The 23103-nt window shown below is 42.5% G+C and overlaps 1 protein-coding gene across 1 annotated transcript in view; it reads right to left on the bottom strand.

Annotated features, from left to right (window-relative positions):
* Positions 1 to 23103, bottom strand: part of SLC25A12 (solute carrier family 25 member 12) — a 144108-nt gene that overhangs the window by 49195 nt on the left and 71810 nt on the right. Inside the window, exons 10-11 of the mRNA XM_066575859.1 lie at positions 9601 to 9685; positions 7323 to 7475 (exon numbers count right to left, since the gene is read on the bottom strand). Coding sequence (XP_066431956.1) covers positions 7323 to 7475; positions 9601 to 9685 — 238 coding nt within the window. The remainder of the gene's footprint in view (positions 1 to 7322; positions 7476 to 9600; positions 9686 to 23103) is intronic.

Raw genomic sequence — 23103 nt, 5'->3', positions numbered from 1 at the left:
TGGGGATGCTTTACATAGCATGGTTTTAGTCCGTTAGTTATACTGGCAAGAATTATGGACCCAAGAAGCATACCTTGACATTCTAGATAATAATGTGCTGCCTACAATGCGACAATAATCTGGGAAAGGTCAGCAATACTTCCAACAAAACAAGGTGCCTTGTCACAAATCCAACACTATTTTATTTAAGTTAGGGGATATGGATGTTCCACGATTGCACTAGCTTGCACAGAGTCTCAACCTGAACATCTTTGGAACAAACTAGAACATTGGGTTAAAAAATATGAACAGTACACATCTTCTTTGAGAGAACTCACCAGACATTTTCAGGATGAATGGAGGGAAAGTATATCAGGTGTTAGAAGAAAGTATGCCACAGAGTGTATCCAATGTCATTAGGGCCAAAAGAGCACCACTAAGTATTAACATGTAAATAAATACTACTTTGGATTCTTGCTCAGGTGCCCAATTACTTTTGGTAGGATAGTGTATGTCTTGTATGTTGGTAGAGCAGGCTGAGCACATTTTGGAAAAAAAAAAAAACTGTCCTCAAATAACCCCTTTAATGTCGCAATAAAAAAAGTTTTACTAAGTCTCAAAAAGGAAACTTCCATTGGCTACTTCAAAAAATCATATGCAAGAATGTGTGGTTTTGGCCTACATTTTCATCAATGTGGTAGCACTCTCTACCAGGGCTCTTGCTATACTTTGTGCCAAGGTAACAGTCACACCCAAGACCTAGTGCCTGAGGAGGCCAAGACGTTCTCTGCCACAAAAGAAATAACTATTGGTATAAATGGAAGGTGAAGTCATCTGTTACAGATTTTATATTGGGTCAAGGAGCCTCCGCTCTTTAGCTCACTACAACAGACAAATGTGAATGATGTGGGGAGACCCCTCCCACGATAAAAAAATAAGATGAAAGCTATGAGGCCTCCATCACACAGGCGTTATCAATACGCCACGATTTCAAGCGGCGTTTTCAAATGCATTGTACAACGTTGACTACGTTTTTAATGCCCCCCATCATTGTAATAGGTGATGAAGTGCGTTAAAAAGCGCTTAAAAACATGAAAATAGAGCTGATAGCGTTTGAACCTGGTCTGCGAAGCCCCATTGAAATCAACGGAGGCGTTGTATAGAGTTTAGCCAGGCGTATGAAACACCGAGCTGAGCGCGGTAAAAAGTGGTTTATGTGAGAATGGTCTTAGTTGATGTATAGTCTGTTAAAAACATTTTTTCCACAACCTAAATATTTTAAAGAAGTCAACAGACTATATAAATCATGGCGGTCAAAACTCTTTTTTCTCAAAGAATTAAGCTCACATAAAACTAAAAAACTGAAACGTAAAAAAACGGTTTTCCTTCCCTATTGTGATTTTCAGACTGCAGCCACCAGTGTAAACTAATCACATCCTCACTCTACTTGCCATGGCTATAGCTAGATACATGTGTATATATTATAAAGGAGTGTTTTTACTTCCATACATAAATGCCCCGGGACGTAGCCATGATTACCATAAATAATAAACGGATTCTGTCACCAGGTTCAAAAATGTTTGACTCAGAGCTCAGCTTCGAGGCATGGAGGTAGACTGCACTGGCCTCTTCCTGTTCCCAGAATGCAGAGCGACAGCTTTCTCCCTATACACAAAAGCGGAGAGAGCTGTCAATCTGCATAATGCAGGCAGGGAGAAGTCAGCATAGCCCACCACATTGGCCTTTTCCCGCCTCCAGAATACAGAGGGACAGCTCCCTATACACAAAGGGGGAGAGAGCTGTCAGTCTGCATGATGCAGGCGGGGAGAAGCTGGCATGGCCTACTCTGTGACTCAACTTCCAGTAAAACTTCATGAACCCGATAACAGAATCCCTTTAAAAGAACCAGGATTAAACTTTACAGAAAGTAGAAGCAAAAAGGTGAAAAAAAAGACAATGGGGAAAATTTAGTATTCAAAATGCTGCAAAAACTGACGCAAATGCCGTACATCAAATTTATTATTTCTTTTAGTCACTTTTTGCGCCTTTTCAGAAGTATCTAGAAAAGAGTGTATGGCTTTGTCATAAAATGCACCATATATATCAATGGCCTATTTTTTTGCGTAAAATAATGGTGTAAAGTAAGGCAGCCTTCAGCTGGTATAAGGAAGGGAAAATTGTTCAACTTCTAGCACAAAGCACCAAATCTATTAAACTGTATGCGCCACGGAGATTAATTTGGCGCATTTCCTAACCGCCTCGTCTAAAATTTGTGGCGTTTATATATTAGCATTAGTAAATCTGGCCTAATGTAATTACTGATACGTCTTAAAACAAAGATCTGCACGTACTTATTCATTCATTATACATGTAAGATGAACCATAAGGAGTTCAGGACAAAAAGTATGAGCAAGAAGGTTCTGTTTAACCGGCGTCCATACTCCATAGAAGATGTCACCAATAAACAAATAAACTAACACGACAAGCAATAAATCTATCCCAGAGACTGCGCAAGCAACTAAGTGACCCACAGCATGGCTTTTACTGAGAAACCCATAGATACATCCATTCCATCCCCAGAACCCGAAATCCACAATGAGTAAGTGAAATTGATTTGATGTTGTCTAACGGTGAATACTGATTTCCTGGCTTCCATTCACTAAGCATATAAATAACAAATCACTGACATACCAAAGACAGGAGAGGGATGAGCCTTTTCTTTTAACATTTACCAAGAGGAACCCAGCCAATAGATAATGAAACTGCCTCGATTTCCATCCCCATGTCAGTAATTTAAAAGACTTCTATGTAGGAGAAAGGTAGTTATTAGATGCAAGGGGAGTTGAAGAGAATACAAAGAAAGCGATCCTCCCTCCATGGTCTGTGAACCGTTATAAGAGAACACCCACTGAATATTATGAGGGAGACAAGTCACAAAATGCTATCACACCCCTCCTCATCTCCTGTATGACAACAGACCCCTTCTGTACCAGAAGTCTACAAAAGACAAATCACATCTTCAGTACTGTACCCAATGAACGCAGAACGGGCATTGAGAGCATACTGTATTTCGTAGGTGCTGAAATCCTCATGTAAATGCATGAATTGCCGGGATAATTGGTCTCCTCATTAAGCGATTAATGCTAGCATTTTTGTCCTTTAGATAAGGATTAGATTGAAAATGCTATAATACAGGGCGATTCAAAAGTCTACAAACCCGTAAAGAACGGTAGAAAAAGCAGAATGGCCAAGTCATCATCTTGACCATAATGCTATCTAGATACTGTAGAGTAACCTGAAGAGAGGGCTGTGCATACAAGGCATCCCAGAAATACTGATTAACTGTGTGAAAACACATCTGAAAACACACGTTCAGAATTCCTTGTCAATGGTGTGAAAATCTTATTTACAGCTACAGGAAAAGTTTGGTGGAGGTGGTGCATGCAGCTATAGAGGGATGTAAAGGTTATTAAATTTAAGAGCTCAGCGAAATCAGTTTGGCTTCCCAAATGTAAGGGACAGGTTTTGCTGCTGTGTTATGGAGAATCTCTGATTAGGGATAAAGAAATTCCAGTTTTCTTGGGAACCCTGGTTGGAAAACATTGCTATGCATGATAAGCCGCTCCAGTAGAAAATTTTGTATGGTCATAATTGCAATGCATTTTGTATATTTTCTAGTACATCCCAATCAAAGTGTTTCCATAAGTAGAACTCAAGACATTCAGGTCCATAAATTAGAAGGCCTTACGATGGCTTATTTTCCAGAGTTAGATCTAAATAAAAGAAAGATCACACTATTGACGCTGCTGAATAACTGGAATCTTACAATGCTGAGGATTATATCCAACGTACTTATTCAATCTTAAAAGCCACACTGTACAATACTTCCCTAGTGTCACCTTAACCAGAGGCTGATGAACTGGAGAATAACAATTTTACTTTAGCTATTCTTGGAGTTGTGCCTTGATGGGCACAACTTCAGCAGGCATAGAGTGTATATATCCTACTAAAAGGGGTTATTCAGTTGCAAACTATTAATGGCCTTTTCTTAGGATAGACCATCAATAGTAGATCGGGGATGGTCTGCTTCCTCAGAACCCAACCAATAAGATAATACTCTGGGATGGTGTGCTTGTGCTCTGAGATGATTTCTGCAGGAAGCAGACAACTCTGTTGTCACTACAGTGGCCAGGCTTGGTATTATAGGCCAAGTTCCCATTGAAATAAATGGGTGTAACACCAAGCCTGTCCATTACAGAGAGAATGGAGCTGTCTTGATTCCTGCATAAATTAGATCAGTGCATGAGTGCACTGGCCCAGAGAATAGCTCTGGGTCCTGGGCAGCAGGTCATCGCTTATCTACCATGCATGACCTACCTCAAGGATAGGCCAATAATAATTTACAACTGGACAACCCCTTTATAAATTGTGATTTATAAATACTACACTTAGGTCAGCACTAGAGATGATCGAGCACCCAAATGCTCTGGTCCGCGTTATTCGTATCAAGCTTTTCGTAAAATTCGATAGCTCTACTCGAGTAACGAACCCCATTGACTACAATGGGAGACTCGAGCATTTTTGGATGTGGGACGCCGGGTCCCGAGCTTTTTTTTTTTTTCTTGGTTCGTGTGTTCGTTCTCTCTCAAAACATTTGCCATTTACGCACGCACTGCGTTGCGGCGGGGAGGGGCCAAAACAGGCACGTCACAGCGGGGAGGAGCCAAAACGGGGGCGGGGTCGAACACGGCATGGTGCTCGTTAGAATAAAGAGCACCATCGAGTACGCTAAAACTCGAACGAGCATCAAGCTCAGCAGAGTACGTTCGCTCAACTCTAGTCAGCACCATTTTTCTCTTTTTTTTTTCCCTTTGGGGTTTCTGGAAAATTATTTTGCAGGAAGCATTTGCATCTGGTAGAGATTTTCTCTGCAAATAACAGTCAGTGTTAGGCTATATCCAGGCATATTCAAGTGATTGGTACTTGCAGGAATCCATGTGCTTCCCGCCAAAACAACCCTATTTAGATCTATGATGCTTGAATTTCAGTTACAGAAATTTCTGCAACAAATCTGCTTTGAGGAGACAATCCATTTAAGATATATATGCAGCACTGATGTCCTGGTGGGTAAATGTGATTTGGATATAATACGATCTCCGAAACGTCAAATAAAAAGAACGTGGCAGTACTCCAAAAAAATTTAAAAAAAAAAATAAAAAGTAGTACTCGCTTTATTCACCCACATGTTTACATGCAACTTTTCAGCTCATCCCTTAAGGTTTTTTGACTATATATATCTCATAGATTGTTTTACAATAGTCTATCATATAAATTGACATAATAACAGATTTTCAAATATGTGTTTAATATTATAGCAACCAGAATATAAAAAAATAGGTTAAAACAAAAAACAAAAGCTGTTTTAAGTAAATCAATTAGAAGGTGTATTTAAAACTCATGGTGCAGTTATTATCATTATCACTAATATTATCCAATAGTATTAAAGCTTGTAAAAACAGAATAATATCTTCTATTCATTATTCCCACTTCTACCCAATATATTCACATCTGAATACACCAGGATTTATAGAGTTCTGCAGCTTTTCAAGCACTCCCACGCCATCCATTACTGCCGCTCTGTGGAACAAAGCCAGTGTAGTCTGTTTTCCTTTGTCATCACCACAACAGCCAATGATGCGGGGCATAACAAAGAATGTTTCCTTTAAAATGCACCTCAAGAGATGTGGTATATGCGCCAATCATTTCTAAATATAGAGAATGTATAGAACTGTTCAAAATTAGTTTGATGCATTCGTGAAGAACTATGACCTTAAAGAGGACAAACTTCTGAAGAGAATCGCTTCAACTAAATATAGTAGAACAAAGTTGCGCTTTGCAAACCACTTTCTTGCAGTTACCTGTAATTAATGGCGGCTAAAGCTCAGCGATTACCTTTCCTGTCTTTGCAAAGTACACACAAACACAGATACTTTTCCTGGTTATCAAACTGGACCTTTAGGCCTCCTTCCCACGAACGGATTTACGCCGCGTAAATTCGCGGCAAAAATCCGCTGCGTTGCCCCCTGCTATTAGGTTCTATTGAACCTAATAGCACAATGCTCACGATGCGTAATTCCACCGCGGAATTTCGCACCGTGAAATCTCCCGTCCTCACCCGCGGCATGCTCTATTTGCCGCGGGTGTACACGCTGACGGCTTCCATTGCAGTCAATGGAAGCCGTCCATTCACGCTATCTCCCGCTGTAACACAGCGGAAGATAGCGTGAAAAAACACTTCCCCGCCTACCGCCGCGCGTCATATGACGCGGCCGGCGCGTCACGTGACACGGCCGGCCGCGTCATGTGACGCGGTGGGCGTGTCACATGACGCGACGGCGGTGTGCGGGGAAGCGTCTTCACGCTATCTTCCGCTGGTAAGTATGGGGTCTCTGGGGGGCGCCGTGACGGGCTTCACTGCGGAATATTCCGCAGCGGAGCCCGTCACGCTCATGTGAAGCCGGCCTTAGGTCGATAAAATTACATTGGAAATTGTTGGTAAACTTGTTTGGCACAAAATGTTTAACAAATAAAAGTTTTCAGTTTCTCCCCAGACCCTGAACAAGCAGGTCCGTATTCTGGATACAGGATAAGAACACATTGGGCTTCATTCATCAAAACTGTCCTAAGAAAAATTATAAGTGTTGCCCATAAAAACTGCATTTCAGAGCAGGACTGTAATCCAACTGGTTGCTATATAGACAACACCGACAAGACACTGTCATTCAATGAATGGCTGAGCGCTGCCTGTGATTGGCTGGGCACTCAGCCAATTAGACTAAGCCCTTTTAGCAGGCAGTGATTTTAAATCCCTGCCTGCTGAAAGAACTTCATTACAGTGACAGGACCCAAGCGGCTAGACGCGCCTGAGCCCCAGCAGTGACGGAGAGGTAAGCATAGATTTTTTTTGATTTTTTTTACCACAACTAGGGATGATTTTTCAGGAAAGGGCTTATAATTAAAGCCCTTCCCTGAAAAATCACCATGGAAGGTGTGTGTGGTGTTCCGGCAGCCAATTGATTTCAATGGGGCCGCCGGCCGCAGCGCACTGCGTTACTGCATGTGTTGCGTTAGCACTTCCCATACATCCCGTACCAGTAGCTGCTGCATTTCCCACCCTAGGGTTATACTCGAGTCAATAAGTTTTCCCAGTTTTTTGTGGTAAAATTAGGTGCCTTGGTTTATACTCGAGTATATGTGGTAATTACAATTACTTTGCGACCAAGCTACAGGAAAACCAAGTAGTGAAAAAACATTAGGTTGTGGATTGACAATGGTAGACATACCTCTATAAAGTCCAAAGAAGCCTTCATAGCGTATTACTTTCTTAGCACAGTCAAAACTGTTTTTATACACCAGCTCTTCAACAAAGGAGGATCGTTGGTTCTGCATACGAGTCTTCACAAGGTCAATAGGATAAACAGCTGTAGCACCCACCGCTGGAATAGGATAAAAATATTGCATATTCAGTTATAGGAATATATAGCAATTCCTCTTATATTAGCAATTGCAAACCTCTGATAATGATTTGTGGTGCCTAGTTAAATTTAAAAATCGGCATATTATGGTTCTCTGCAATCTCAGAGTTGTATGGATTTGTAATATGGCACCCACAACAGTCAACAGGGACATACTATACCTACAACTTTCTGTTAAGCCTCAGATACAGAAATATGGTGATTTGGCAAAGTTTCTGTTGACTAATCAACAAAGTGACCTTTCAGTTCTAGCATTGCTGGTGAAAGTTAGTCATGTCATGTCTGAGTTACAGGGGTGTCCCACGAAAAGAACGTATCCTCTATAAGTATCAAATTGTGAGGGGGTCCGACTGCTGGGGCCCTCACTAATCACAAGAATGGGGGTCCCAAGTGTTCCCAAATGAATGGAGCTGTGGTCATGAATGCACAATTGCACACTATTGCTCCTTTCATTTCAATGAAATAGCCAAGCACATGTATTTAAAATGACGCCTGGGTGCTGGACAAACAAAGCTGAGCCCACCGCTTTTCTGACTACTTGCTGCACCAACGCAGTTTTGATTGACCAGTGCTGTCAATGTGAGCAGTAGTGGCGAGTCAGAGCAGCAAGTAGTAGACTAGGAATGCAGTGTGGTCATCTTTGTTTGTCCAGGACCAGAGGGTCATTTTAAAGTGGTTGTCCCGATAAAATGACCCTCGAATAGCTCCACCTGGCATAAAAATAAATAAATAAATAAATGACTCTACCCTCCTCTCTTCAGCCTTTTCCACCAGGACAAAGCTGAGCGGCTTTTTTATAGTGGCGCAACCCATTTAACGGTCTCTGGAAGTCCCATAGAAATAAATACGACAGTAGAGTACATGCAAGACCACCACTACATTCAAATCGGGAACACTCCGGACCTCTGGTTCTTGTGATTGGTGGGGGTCCCACCACAGATCCTGTGGGTAGAGGAGAAGGTTCTTTTTGCGGGGCAACCCCTCTAAGCTGTAATCCGACTCTCCAATTATAATGTTATTTTTTATAGGATCTTAGAGGTTGAACAGTTCAACCTTTATCACATTTTATTTCCATGAAAATCATGCTTAGGCAAAAATGTGGAGCTAAAAAAGCTGAAAACCAAGAGACTAGAGATCTGCTTTAATTAAAAAATAACAACTACTGATAGTTTTATTGCTACTCTAGTCCTTTATCCATGTTAAGTATTATTAGAGGTGAGCGAGCACGCTCGTTTAAGGCTGCTACTCAATCGAGTAGCAGTCTTATCGAGTAACTGTGTTCTCGCCCGAGCATCATGCAGGAGGGGGGGGGGGGGGGGGGGGGGCGGCGGATCTCTCTCACTCTCCCCCACACGCTGCTCGGGCGGGTACACAGTTACTCGATAAGACTGCTACTCGATCGAGTAGCAGCCTTAAACGAGCGTGCTCGCTCATCTCTAACTATTATACATTACCTAAAATAATATAGAGGTATTTATGGATAATCTCCAGTGAAAGGTGAAGAGGCAATGCCCTTTAGGACTAAAATAAAAGTTTCTTATTACCTCACAGGACCTTCAAGAGCCCTTCACTGTAATGTGGCCATAGACTGTAACAATAATCATTACGCCGTTATATTGTTTTCATAAGTTTATGCATTAAAATCAGTTCATAAACCACAGAATGGCATATTTTATAGGAAACTGCTTTTTACGTACATTTTTAGGAGACAGTATAATAAACTAAAATGTAATTTTCAATATACATTTAACTGAATTGCAGTTAATTTTCCCTTCCTTTTAATGTTCCTGTTCCTCTCTTCTTTCATCTTCGTTTTTTTTATTTGCTTGTACTACTGCCACTGCACATAATTAACGTGAGCAGAAAAAACGGTATCCGGAAGTACTGTGTTATTATGGAAGTCCTACTCTCAAGACAGTCTGGAGCCAGAGGTGGCACTGCTGTACTGGCGGGGCCTTGTGATCATAGCCAAAAAAAAAGGCCTTCAGTTTGTGCTCTATTGAACAATGCAATGCACCTTTGCAGATCTGTGCCGCTCTGGAGAGATTATATTACATTAACCCAAGCATGCAGACATATCACTCACCTCCAGCAATTGAACCCAATGTGAATCTGTAGCCAGACTCAGCAACCTGGAGCCAGATGGGCCTACCCATGTCACTGTAGGATTGCTATAGGGGAGAATATGGAAGAGTTGATGGGAAAAAGTAAGAAATTCAACATTTTGTGGGGCAGAAAATCATGTGAACAATGGATTCTATTACAGATTTGGCACAATATATAAAGAGAGACTTCTTCAGAAAGATTTGACTGTTGCCTAATAATTTTTCTATATGGTACATCCTGAAAACATTTTGAAATAGAAATGTTCCCTGTTCTCTTGCTGGTGTTTGTTTATCTAGATGCAACAATGATGCGTTGTATTCGACTTGGGATCACAGCAGTCCATCACCTGACCACAGCAGTGATGGCAATGTGGGTGGCTACACCCAACGATTGGTTGGTACAGTCACATGTCAAGTACAAAGAGGTAGATAAGGGGTGGAGCAAACACAATGTGTATAAGGGTCTGGAGCCCAGTATGATGTCCGGGAGCCAGAAGACTCAAGGAGCTGAAGAGAAAAGAGTGTGGATTTGTGTGAAAACTAATTTCACTAGGAGGCGCTGCCGACCAGATAGAGCCACCAATTGGTGGACAAAATGGAGCAAATGGAGAAACAATACTGGTAGTCTGGCACTGCTCTCCAATGAATTTCAACAGGCAGTGGGATAAGATTTTTATTGTGTTAATTAAAACCATCAGATACGCGTTTCGGGGTAGGCCCCTTCATCAGTCAAGCTGGGTTAGACATAACTCTTGGGACTGGAGAATACCCCATTATCATGACCACTTATCCTGGTGTTCCCTGGCTAGGCTCACAGATCTTTCTGTGAACACCAGCACTTTGGGGTATATTCTCCTGCCCCAGGAGTGATGTCTAACCCACCTTGACTGATGAAGGGGCCTACCACGAAATGCGTATCTGCTGGTTTTAATTGAAAGTGAAGTTGGATAAATCTTATCCCAATCCTTGTTGAAATTCATTGGAGAGCATCGCCAGGCTACTAGTATTGTTTCTCCATTTGCTACATGTCAAGTAATACACATCAGAACATATTTACCAATACTTTCTTAGGCCTCCTTCCCACGGACGGATTTCCACCGCGTTGCCCGCAGCTATTAGGTTCTATTGAACCTAATAGCTCAATGCTCACGGTGCAGAATTCCATCGCGGAATTCCGCACCGTAAAATCTCCCGTCCTCACCCACGGCATGCTCTATTTGACGCGGGTGTACGCGCCGCCGGCTTCCATTGCAGTCAATGGAAGCCGTCCGCCCACGCTATCTTCCGCTGTAGCACAGCGGAAGATAGGGTGAAATCGCTTCTCCGTCCCCCCGCCGCCGCATCATATGACGCGGCCGGCCGTGTCATGTGACGCTGTGGGCGTGTCTTGTGACGTGGCCGGCGTGTTACATTACGCTGTGGTGCGTCACGCCGAAGCATCATGCGGGACCCAGAACGCCGGATCCGCGGTAAGTATGGGATCTCTGGGGGGCGCCGTGACGGGCTTCGCCACGGAATATTCCATGGCGGAGCCCGTCACGGCTGTGTGCAGCTGGCCTAAAAGTTAGACAGTGCAAGCACAGACTAGACTGTCTTAAAAAGCCCCAGTTTAGCACAGAAGTTCTGATGAATAGTAAATCTGTTGAATTTGAAGACTGTCTAGTCTAAGTTTAAAAAGAGATAGGAAAGGTGTGGAGCAAAGCCGGTGTGTATGAGGGTCTGGTGCCCACTAGGATGTCCGGGGACCAGAAGCCTCAAGGAGCTGAAGAAAAAAAAAGTGTAGATTTGCATGAAAATTGACTTCACTAGGAGGCGCTGCCAACCAGATAAATCCACCAACTGATGGACAAAATGGAGCGAATGGAGAAATAATACTGTAAGCCCGGGGCTACTTTCCAATGAGACCACTTCTCCTGGTGTTCCCCAGTAGGCTCACAGCGCCTTCTAGTAACACCAGCGTTTTGGGGTTTATTCTCCAGCCCCAAGATTTAGGTCTAACCCAGCTTGACTGATGAAGGGGCCTACCCCAAAATGCGTATCTGCTGGTTCTAATTGACGCAATCAAAAGAAAAGTTGGATAAATCTTATCCCACTGCCTGTTGAAATTCACTGGAGAGCAGCGCTGGGCTACCAGTATTGTTTCTCCATTCTCTAGTCTAAGGTTAGATCACCTTTTAGTTGGTTTAGTTTACGTTTGGTGCAATTTAGGCCATGCCTTGTTATGTTTTTTTTTTTTTTACTAAGTAACTTCCCTTTGTGGCACATAGCAAAAAAAAGAGGCCAAAAATGTCTAAAACACATACTAAATGTTGCACAAAGCATGTTTGACAGTTTCCTGGATCTATCTGCACCAGAAATTACATTTCACTAGTAAATAAGACTTATGGTCTTAAAAGGGCTAGATTCATTACAGCAGGATGGTACATCTGCTGATTCTTAAGACTGTCTAGTCTGAGTTTAAACTGCCCATTAGTTGACTTACATTATACCAAAGATTGTGACAAAATTTTGTTGCAATTTGGTACAATTTTTGGTGCAGTTTAGGACACACCCCTTTTAGACGGAGTTGGAAATACTGTCTGAAAGTGTCTAAAAACACATATGAAAAGTTGTGCAAAGCATGTAAGCTTGATTTCTGGCAGAATTTGAGCCAGACATCCATTGTATTCTGAATAATAAATCCGCCCCATCATTGTTGCACTGGAGTAGTGGTGGTCCATAGAACCGTATGAGTCATTGAGAAAATTATCTCTGCATGCCTCCATAGGAGCTCAAAGCACAATATAATCCATCCATATGACACATTTATAGTACAGCCATAGGATAGGTGATAAAAGTTTGATTATGGGGGTCTTTCCGCTGAGACCCCCACATACCCCAACAACAATGGTCCTGTTTCCCCTGTCCTCCTCACTGTGGGTTCGCTGCACCCACCCACTGCAATGGCCCCACATACGCGGTGCCGCTCCATTCATTTCAATGGGGCTGTCGGGAGATAGTCGAGCGCTTTGTACTTAGCCATTTCTATCAGCCCTATTGAAATGAATGGAACGGCACTGCACATGCATGGCTAAAGCTCCATTCAATTTGAAGTCACTGTGGGTGAGAGAAGTGACCTTGCAATGACAAGAAAAGAGGAACATGGGAGCCCGGTTCTCTAAATTGTTGGCGAGACCCCCGCTGATCAGCCTTATCACCTATCCTGTGGTTAGGTAAAAAAAGTCTATCTTGGTTTCAGCCCTTTTAAACTGAAAACCCTTGGCCATGAAGAAAACATTTAACCCTTTCCAATCCAATTTGTATCCTGGTTTTCCTAGGGGGCTTACTCTTTCTGCCGTTATACAACGGCGCTATCTGCTGGCTAAAGCCAGTACTGCATGAGGTGACACGTTGGATAGGCTCCGACAGCAGGGAGGCTGGCAATATACAGTAAGAGAACCCCGATGGATGTCTTCCAACATCGGAGCTGTACAGCCTTAAATCATAATGTCTTCAGAGGTCAGACAGTGGATTGGAAAAGGTTAAAAAGACAAACCTATACTATATAAATATGTCATATGCACCTGCACCATTTCAACTCAAACTCAAAAAGCTGTCTACCACATTTTTTAGAAATGTGTCCTAGTGTATAATGGGCAGGTTTAGGAACATTACATGCCGTTGTTTGCTTTCAACAATCCCTTTTGTCCCAAAATGATTCCCTAAAAATAAGCTGATCACAGAGGGTTTTGCTGTGGGGGACCTCCAGCAATCATCTGCAATACATAAGTGATTCTGGCTGAAAGTATTAAAATTCCCTGCAGCGCCACCATAGGCAAAATGAGGCATTACAAATGGTGTCTACTGAAATCAATGAGCTGTCCATGCGATGCATGGCCAACTCAGATCCCGCAGAGAGAGACAGATACTTTTTGCAATTGTTCTCTGCCTAGTCTGGTTGGTGGCTTTACTGAATGAGGACTCCCCTATTAATTTGATATAAAATATTTGAAAATAGGTAGATTAAAAAAAGAAGTTTCTGTATCAGAATAACCAATTGTAGAAAGAAAAATTCAAAAATCCTACATGAATGTTAACATTATAAAGTATTTGCTATTGTAGTAACAATGAAGTATAAGAATTCTCAAACAGGAAAAAGGGTGTAGTTTATTTCCAAAATAGGTGGAACACCCCCCTCCCCCCCCCCCCCAACACACAATTTTTCCCTACCCAGTATTATATATACTGTAGATCCCCTAAGATTTTCTCATTTTCGAATACTTGCAGAAGAATGCATATGAAAAGGAGGAAGCTTGCCTTGGAGTGTATGGAGTTTCAGAATAACTATTTATATATATCGCTATTAATACTCACATCAAGTATAGGAAACGAAGGGTTACATGGCTGCTCTTTAAATCAATGTGATCTGAGTGATGACAGCTCCTTTACATATGCCCCACTAGTTTTATCAGGCCGAGTCAAGCTTGAAGAGTTCAGCTGTAAGGGAGTTCACTCAATACGGACATGCTGCCATCAACGGAGCTTTACCCTGGCAAAGCTTGCTCTAGCACTTGCTAACTAACAAAGATAATTGCAAAAGTTCAAAAGGCCATGTATAATTATGTTTTCAGAGAGGGATTAAAACCCGCTCTCCTGATGATAGCTGTAGAGTTGCAGTGTCACTAGCCCTTTGTTGCACGTTTTTCGTAATATGTTTAACCTCTCACTATAAGCAGAGGAACACCCGCTAGAAAATCCACCAAGATCTTTATCTATAGTTCATTCACGTAATCTTGGATTCTGCCATCAGAATTAACAAAAAATATATTTAATCTGAAGGAAAAAAAAAAAACGAGTGGAGACAGTGTTATAGATATAGGAGGCGCAGAGGCTGCAGTTGCACAGGAGACCTGTTTGCTGCATAAAAGCAATACTGAACTGTAGGGGGTGTAGCTCCTGGGCCCCAATGCAAAATTTGCAATAGGCCCCTTTCTATCTTGTGCCATCTATAGTACCAGTATATTCTTATTTGGCAAAGTGACCTTTAGGTCCCGTTATGCACTAGGACCCAAGCTCAACTGCTACCATGGCACCCCCATAATTAATAGGGTTATTATTCCCTATCCGTGGGATAGGGGATAACTTGCTGATCAGTAGTGGTCTAACCATTAGGACCCCGATCAATCTTGAGATTTCAGTCTTGGCATGCTTAAAGTGTGGGCAGCAGAGGCCACACATGCACATCTCCCCTCCATGCACTTCACTAGGACTGCCAGAGATAGCCAAATCTGGGGAGTCACATACATTGGGGGTCTCATTCCCATCATTGGAGTTGAGGTGCTGTACTATGACACATTAAGGTTGGGTTCTCACAAGGCGGAATCCCATCGGAAATCTCGTGGTTTTGATGCAGCGAAAAGCCACGAGATTTCCACCGGAAAAGTGCTGCTTTAAAACCCGCGGCACTTAGCGGCGGGCTTTGGAGCAGCTTGGCAGCATGCTTTTCCATTGCGGCCGGTGCTCCCATAGAGAACAGTGTGGCTGCAACAGAAAAAAAAAGAAAAAGAAATAAGACATGCTGCGGCCGGGGAATCCGTGCCGCAGCGCCGGCTTTGCCGCCACGGATTGGCCGTCCTGCGTGGACAAGATTTTCGACAAATCTCGTCCACATGGCTGGCTAACCCTGGGATTAGCGGCCGCGGGCGGATTTGCTGCAGCAAAATTCCACACAGAATTTCCTCGGCAAACCTGCCCTGTGTGAACCCAGCGTAAGGAAGCTTGCTGACACAGTGAAATGGAGGGGTGATGCAGTGCATACTAGCCTTGTAATATTAAAGACTGTGCCAGCCAGGAGGACGAGACTTTGCAAAAATCTCATCTACACGGACAGAAAAGCCAGGTGGAACCAGCGTTGCGGCGCGGATTCAAAATATGCAGCATGTCAATTTTTTTTCCTTTCCCCGCTGCAGCCTCGCTCCTCTCTATGGGAGAGAAAGCCGCAGCGGAATCCCGCCAGCCAATTGGACACCTAAACAAGAATCAAAAGTAGTATTTATTTACATATTTTAGTGCTTAGTGGTGTTTCTTTAGCCTTAATTGGATACTCTGCATGGCATACTTTTTACTAACTGATACACTTCAGCTGGTATTTCCCTCCATTCATCCTGAAAATGTCTGGCAAATTCTCACAAAGCTGGGTGCTGTTCCTATTTCCTGACCAGACATTCCAGTTTATCCCAAAAATGTTCAATAAGTTTCGGGTCGGGTCTTTCTGCAGACTGGTCCAATAGTGGAACATCCATATCCTAAAACCAATGTAAAACAGTTTTAGCTTTGTGACAATGCACGTTGGAAGTATTGATGACCATTCCAAAGTATTATAAGCAGCACATTATTGTCTAGGATGTCAAGGTACATGGTTCTTGCCACTACAATCAAGGGACCAAGACCATGCCACGTGAAATATCTGCAGACCATAACAGAACCTCAGCTGTACTTAATTTTTGGCACAACACACTCAAGTAAAAATCAATCCCCAGACTTCCATACCCAGGTATATCCATCTGGTTTGAAGATAAAATAGGGTGATTTGTCACTCCATAGACTGCTCTTCCATTGCTCAACTGTTCAATGACGATGTTCCTTGCACCATTGTAGATGGGCCAATACATCTTTGAGAGAACTTGGCAGGCATTTGCAGGATGAATGGATGGAAATACCAGTTGAAGCATATCGGTCGTTAGTAGAAAGTATACCACGGAGAGTATCCAATGTCATTAGGGCCACAGGAGCCCCACTAAGTATTAACATGTTGAAAATACTACTTATGATTTTTGCTCAGGTGTCCAATTACCTTTAGTAGGATAGTGTACTTTCTTAGCAACACGCTATTTACAACCATTACTTCTCCACATTTCTTGTACGAACAGTCAGTCTTTTGTTTCAAATTCAGACTATAGTATTCCTTAAAATATTTGTAAGGATTAAAGACAATGCGGATTAAAATGTGTAGACGAACTGTAGCCAAACATCCCACAATAAGCAAGACTGTCTCTTGAAGTCTGAGTTATGGCTGCCAAGCAGTTAGAAGAGGTGATCTGCAAGGGCAGACATGCTGTTTTCTTCATCTCTAAGGAGGATTCCCTGTCTTTGGCACACCTGTTTATCTTTATCCCTTTCAAAGACAATTCCCTTCCTTGTAAGCTTCCTCTAGTCACACAGAAACCGGAGGATTATACTCTGCTTTGTCTGAAATCACTTTCTTGGCTAAAACTTCTATGCTGCTAAATACTGTCATTTACTTTGAAGGATATGTCTCCTGTCCAATTTAATAACAGCAGATAAGACACAATATTTAGTTAGCTGGATTTTGGTGTAGATCAGTGGAGGCTGTGGACTTCTAAAGCTGCAAAAATCATAATGGAAAGCATCTGTAAGGAGGTCACATAAGGAAATAAATAAGTATGGCAGGTGACTTACATCTATGAAGAAGAAATTGCTAAAATTTATCGTCTTTGTTATACAGCTGGCCATATGTGGTCAAACTTTGACAACTGATCAAACTGACCTACCACTGTGATGTACATATGTAGCAGAAATGCCATTCCAGGGGTTGTTTGAGATTAGAATAATGGTCTCCCAATAATGCCAATCCTGCCTGGTACTGCAGCTCAGACCCATTCACTTGCAAGAAAAGAGCAATAGTCTATTTTAGGATGTGCCCTGCTATGTATTGCTGAGGGCCAGGAACTCGGAAATAGCGTTGCTGGAACAGAGATTATAAACCCTTAGGCCTCATGCACACGAGCGCATATTTGCTGTGGAATCTGGGACGGGTATCTGCCTCTAGTTTCCGCAGCAAATACCCTTCATAGCATGCTATGAAAAAGTGATTCTGCATGCAATTGGTTTCCGCTCGTGGATGAAACATCGCAGCATACTCAATTTTTGTGCGGATTCTCCATGGACGGCTTCCATTGAAGTCAATAGAAGCTGTCTGATCCGCGGCCCGTCCACAATTGACATTGCGGAAAGATCATAGATTCTGTGTCATTGCTAAGCGATGACGCGGGAGAAACAGGAGTTCAAAAAATAAAATCTGTATTGCACATGTCCGTGCAGACCATGCGCAGTAGAAAGAAGCCGGAGAACGACAGGTACGCAAGGTCGCAGGCCGAGCAGAATTCTGCAGCGATGCGGAATCCAGCTCTGCCATTTGCTTGCAGCCTTATATATTGGCTCCTGTGGCATCGGAGGTTATGCCCTGAAAGAAGCAGGACTAAATTCAAAACTAGACTAGGGCAATTGTGTCCGAGTGACTTTATTTGATTGTTACGTGCGCCAATTTTATTGCCATTTGAGTATTGATAAACACCTTTACTGAAACTTTTAACAAGTTGGGAGTTGATTACACCTGTACTGCTGCTTGTTTTAATCCCAAAGAGAAAATAATGGTGTGTTTAATTGCATTGTGGAGGTGTGACGTTTAACCCATTTAGGACCAGGCACTGTAAATTTACGGCTCCTGGTCCTGGGCTTAAAGCACCGCCGATAGTAAAATTACGGCAGCGCTTCAAGCCCCCTGCTCTGCAGTCAGAGGTAGGAACGGGTTATCAGCTGTTAGTGACAGCTGATAGACAGGAGGGGTATTTAACGTTTTCTGCCTTCTGCTTCTCTGAGTGCACAGTGCTCAATGAGCACTGTGTACTAGAAAGTGAAAGTAAAGTGTAACTTTCACTCCGGGAGCCGGGGCTCATGTGACCGCTGGGGTTCCCTGCTACAGCAGAGCTGAAGGGTCATACTAGACCCTGGCCAGCTCTGCCAGTGACTAATGTCACTGTAGGGGTTGTTTTACCCTGTAACTGGAGCTCCTACGGATGCTCCAGCTACAGTGGGAAACTGTCATTTAAAAAAAAGAAAAAGCGAATGCCCCCCAGAGGTCTTACATGACGTCATGGGGAACATAGATAGTAAAAAACATAATTGTATACATCAGTAAGACTAAATTCCAGAATAAAACAACAATGCATACATAAGAAAGAAAATAACCCAAAACTGACGCCAACCTAAAACGTCACTATTAGCGCCCTGCAATCCAAAACCATACATACTATATATTAAAACGTCCGTAACAAAATGAGGAACTCCTTCCCATACTTTATTTTAGTGTAATCATACTAAATAAAAAAATAAACAAAAAATGTTTTTAAAAAAATCATTTTCTTTAGCTTTTTACACCCAATAAAACAAAAAAACGGAAAAAAAAGCAGTAAAAAAGATATTAAAAATTAGCGCCATACGTCACAAAAAAAAAAAAACACAGCAAAAATAATTTTGATAGCTGAAGGAAATAACAGGACAGTAAAAACCACCACATGGGTAAAATCCCTAAAAAGTGTCTGGTCCCTAAGGGGTTAATACTTAATCAACTGATGTGAACTGTTGTGGATCAGAAGAAAGAAGTTGCTTCTGGTTGAATAGTATTTGGATTCCGACAACCTTATCAGGATATACCAAGTCAAGTTTAAGGATGTATTTAGATGTCGTGGTTGTGGTGCATAAAAGTCACATCTAAAAAGCACATGTATCTTCACCGTGATTTGCCACGGTTTTCAATTAAAAAACGCAACACAATCAAAAACAGTGCGTACAGAGATTGTGACCATTCATATCAGTCACTTTTGGGCTCACTATCTAATTTCCCCATCTCAGACATATTAGGACCAATTTCATAGGAAGCCCGTTAACCTATTAGGATGTTCTTGGAGGAAACCGGTGAACAGAGAGTAAACAAGGGCTCCAGCGTTAGGGCCCTTTTACATGGGCCAATAATATAATTGTTCACTTATCATTCGTCTTCAGTTTCTGCACTCATAAAAACTGAATGACGATCGGCCAATGTAAACAGGCAGTCATTCTTCTATGAACAACTGCCTATTTAAGGTGAATAGGCGCGAGGAGTTGGTAGTGATCTGCGGCCAGCTCCATCTCCACTCACTAAGTGATCATTGCTCTTGTGTAAAAGCATGGGAGCAATTATGTCTGGAATTACTTTTGGACACATCTCTGTAAAAGGACCCATAAGATCCATTTACACACACACAGATGATCACTCAAAAGTCATCAGAAACTGGGGGTGTGGCCTGGATAGAGACTGGAGCGGTCGCAGGCCCTGCTAAGCGACACCGAGCTACCAGAAGAAGGGACCCGAAGTAAAGAGAAACCCACTGAAGACTCCCTCCGATGATGGCTGCAAGGAGGAAAGTGAAAGCGGGACCACAGCGTCTCACCTCATTCTTCACTGCCCGCGCGAGTGAGGAGGAAGGAGAAGAGCGGCTGCCGGCGCACCGGAGAAGAGAAAGCCGGTCGGAGCGGCGGTCCGGGAGGATGCCCTGAAGAACAATAAAGGATCTTCTCCCATTCCCCCGCTCCTGGGAGTCCAGAAAGGGGTTGCACAAGGGAATAGAAGCCCACAAGAAAGCGAAGAGGCGCAGACAGGGACTTTTAGGATGGCGCATAATATACCTGCCCTTAGTAAAGTGCCCGCGCCTCAGCTGCAGCAGCTACAACACGCAGCAATAGAGATAGCTGATCATGGTCTCCTGCAAGATACCCAACACACAGAAAAGCAGAGGGATGCTTCTGAGTTATCACTGAACACAGCTTCTCATGATGATCCTATTTTAAATATAAGCTGCTCAGAACAATCAGCATCAGAGTTGTTAATAAGAAAGATGATTTTAGCCCTGAGGGGGTCCGTCCAAAAGGACTTATTATCTATCCCAACTTCACTAAATACTTCAATGGCAGAAATAGGAACAAGGGTGAATCCCCTGTAAAACAAGATGGCAGAATTCACGACCTCACATAATGATCTTATTGGTGCACACTACAGCGTGGCGGATGAGTTAGAAGCACTAAAGAGCAAAGTAGCAGATATAGAAGATAGGAATAGGCGCAATAACTTAAAAATCTGAGGAATTGCAGAATCGATATCTCCATCTAAATTAAAAGCATACATCCAACAGCTCATAAAACACTTGTTACCAGATTCTTCTCCAGATGAAAGAATCATTGATAGAGCACACAGACTGCCATGCCTGAAATCAGTAGCAGACCATCTACCTAGAGATGTAATAGTGAGGATTCCCTTTTTTCATGTTAAAGAAGCCATGCTCTATGCGGTTAGGAAGATTGCAACCCTTCCAACACCCTAGGATCAAATAAAGCTGTTTACAGATCTCTCCCAGATGACGATCCAAACCAGAAGAAAGTTCCAGAACATCACCCTAGCTCTGCATGACAATAAAATCCTGTATAAGTGGGGATTCACGCCTAAACTGATTGTAACAAGAAATGACAAAATCCACCTTATCCAAAACCCTGATGAAGGACAGCAGCTTTTGGCATAGTGGGACATCCCATTGGAGAACCCGGGTGCCCCGGGACGCCTTAATGCAGAATGGGCTAGAGTCCCTAACTGCTGATTTCAAGCTCAAGGGCAAGGTTCTTTTCAACATATTCCTCGCTTGGAATTTATATTCATGAGAAACCACTTGTTGATTAAGCTAAAGATCCCTTCCTCAAGTCTGATGCAAGAAGGGCCTGCGTCTTGCAATGGCCGGACATTTTTCCCCCCTAAGAAAGTATGGTGTTCCTGTGTCAACGACCATACGCCCAAGGAAAGACAGTGTTGCATTGTCTTTCCTAAATTTGTTCTTTTATACCTGGTTAGGTATTTTTTCCTTCCCCTACCAGTCTTCCCCATTTTGGAGGTATACTCTGTCTACTAACTCTTTTTCTGCAGTATCAAAACTTATAGTGGACCAGAAAAGAACTGTAAGAAAAAAATCTGAGTGTACCTACCTACCTCCCTAACCCCCCCACCCCATATATATATATTATATTATTTTTTTTTTCTCCTACCTTTCTAACCCTAATTCCTTTTTGCTATTATAAATGTTGTGATTAAGTCTGGAAAGCGAGGGTAAAAATGTGTTGTTTGGGTCTATACTCTATATGATGCTGTAACACAGTTATTATGTAATGTTACCTAAACATCACAATATAGAATTATTGGAAATAAAAGTCATCAGAAACTGACAGTTTTGAGTGATCATTTTGCATTAGCTACTAATGGGCTAATCAGCCTATTAGAAGATAACTAGCTTCATTTGCATGTATTTAGGGAACAGCGGGTGGTCTGTTCTCTAAATACATTGCTATTGTTCTCCAGAGGAACAGCTGTTGAAAGAATGTTATCAATGCTGCCTGTGGAGAACTCAGCATGCGGTCCCTCTTATCAGGGACTATGGGTTTTAAGCTGAGCTGAACTCAGCGTTGGACAAAAAGTGCACACATTTACAAGCAACGATTATTGCTCAAAAAGATGTGTGTAAAAGGGCCTTTACTCTTGCTTGAATTTGAATTGAAGTCCCCAATGCTGCCCCACTGAATGAACACGGAAGAGAATACAGCCGTAAGGAAACACATGTATGAATGAAGCCTTCCCCTAAAACCCACTGGCTTAGTAACCATTTCCTAGTCCATAACCAGCCACCTTACTATGCCCCCACTGTAGTTCATCTCTGCCATCAACTATACAGGAATGGGAGGGGGTGGGGGGGGTGGGAGTTAGGAGTCTGCTGCCTGAATACAGTAATTAGGTTTGATTAATCACCGCTGTGACATTAATCAGTCTGAATTCTCTCTCAGGCTTTGCTCAGACACCTAATTTTTCTGCCCCAACAGGTGTCTCATAAACGGCATTCAGAGTAGCAATATATAGAAAGCAGCAGACAGTCAACAACGATGTGATTCTGTCAGTCTCCCAACATGTCAAAACAGAGGCGAACCACACCGCCAGGATGAGCAAATCCCACTTACACATGAAAACTTCAAATTGGAGAAATATATACCATAGGTGCTCAATGAGGTCACCATTTTCCCATCTGCATTTGATATCTACAGATAATGTGAACCTAAATGATATCAAGTTATCAGATTTCTGCCTAGACATTACATTTCATAGAAGAGAACAGGATTTTACGGCTACTTTCACGTACATGTTTTTGAAACAGTTTTGAGTCAAAGCCAGCAGGAAGGAGAAGTATAAGTCCTTCCTTTATATTTCCCATTCACGTTCAATCCATTTCTGGCTTTGGCTTGAAGGGGTTCTCCATGACTTTTCCCATTTTCCTCAGGACAGGTCATCAATAGTTTATGGACATGGGGCCGCCTCTTGGATCTCCACCGATCAGCAGATTCTTCGTCTACCTGTCAATGTGGACAATACTGGAAGCAGATAGTGCTGTCAAAATTGCAGTGGCTCAATTTGGTACTACAAGCAGAGCTCCTATTAAATTAGCTCTGCTGCAGTACCAAACAAGGACACACAGCTCTACACTACCATCTGGCCCATAAATATACTATACAGCTTTAAGTATATATGTATAGTACCCTATTTTTTAAAAAACATTGTACAGAATAAGCTCTTGTACCTTTCA

Source organism: Eleutherodactylus coqui, chromosome 8, assembly GCF_035609145.1.
Source record: "Eleutherodactylus coqui strain aEleCoq1 chromosome 8, aEleCoq1.hap1, whole genome shotgun sequence".
In the NCBI taxonomy this organism is placed as follows: Eukaryota; Metazoa; Chordata; class Amphibia; order Anura; family Eleutherodactylidae; genus Eleutherodactylus; species Eleutherodactylus coqui.
Note: the sequence above shows the minus strand (reverse complement) of the source record. Positions and strands in the feature narration are given on the sequence as shown.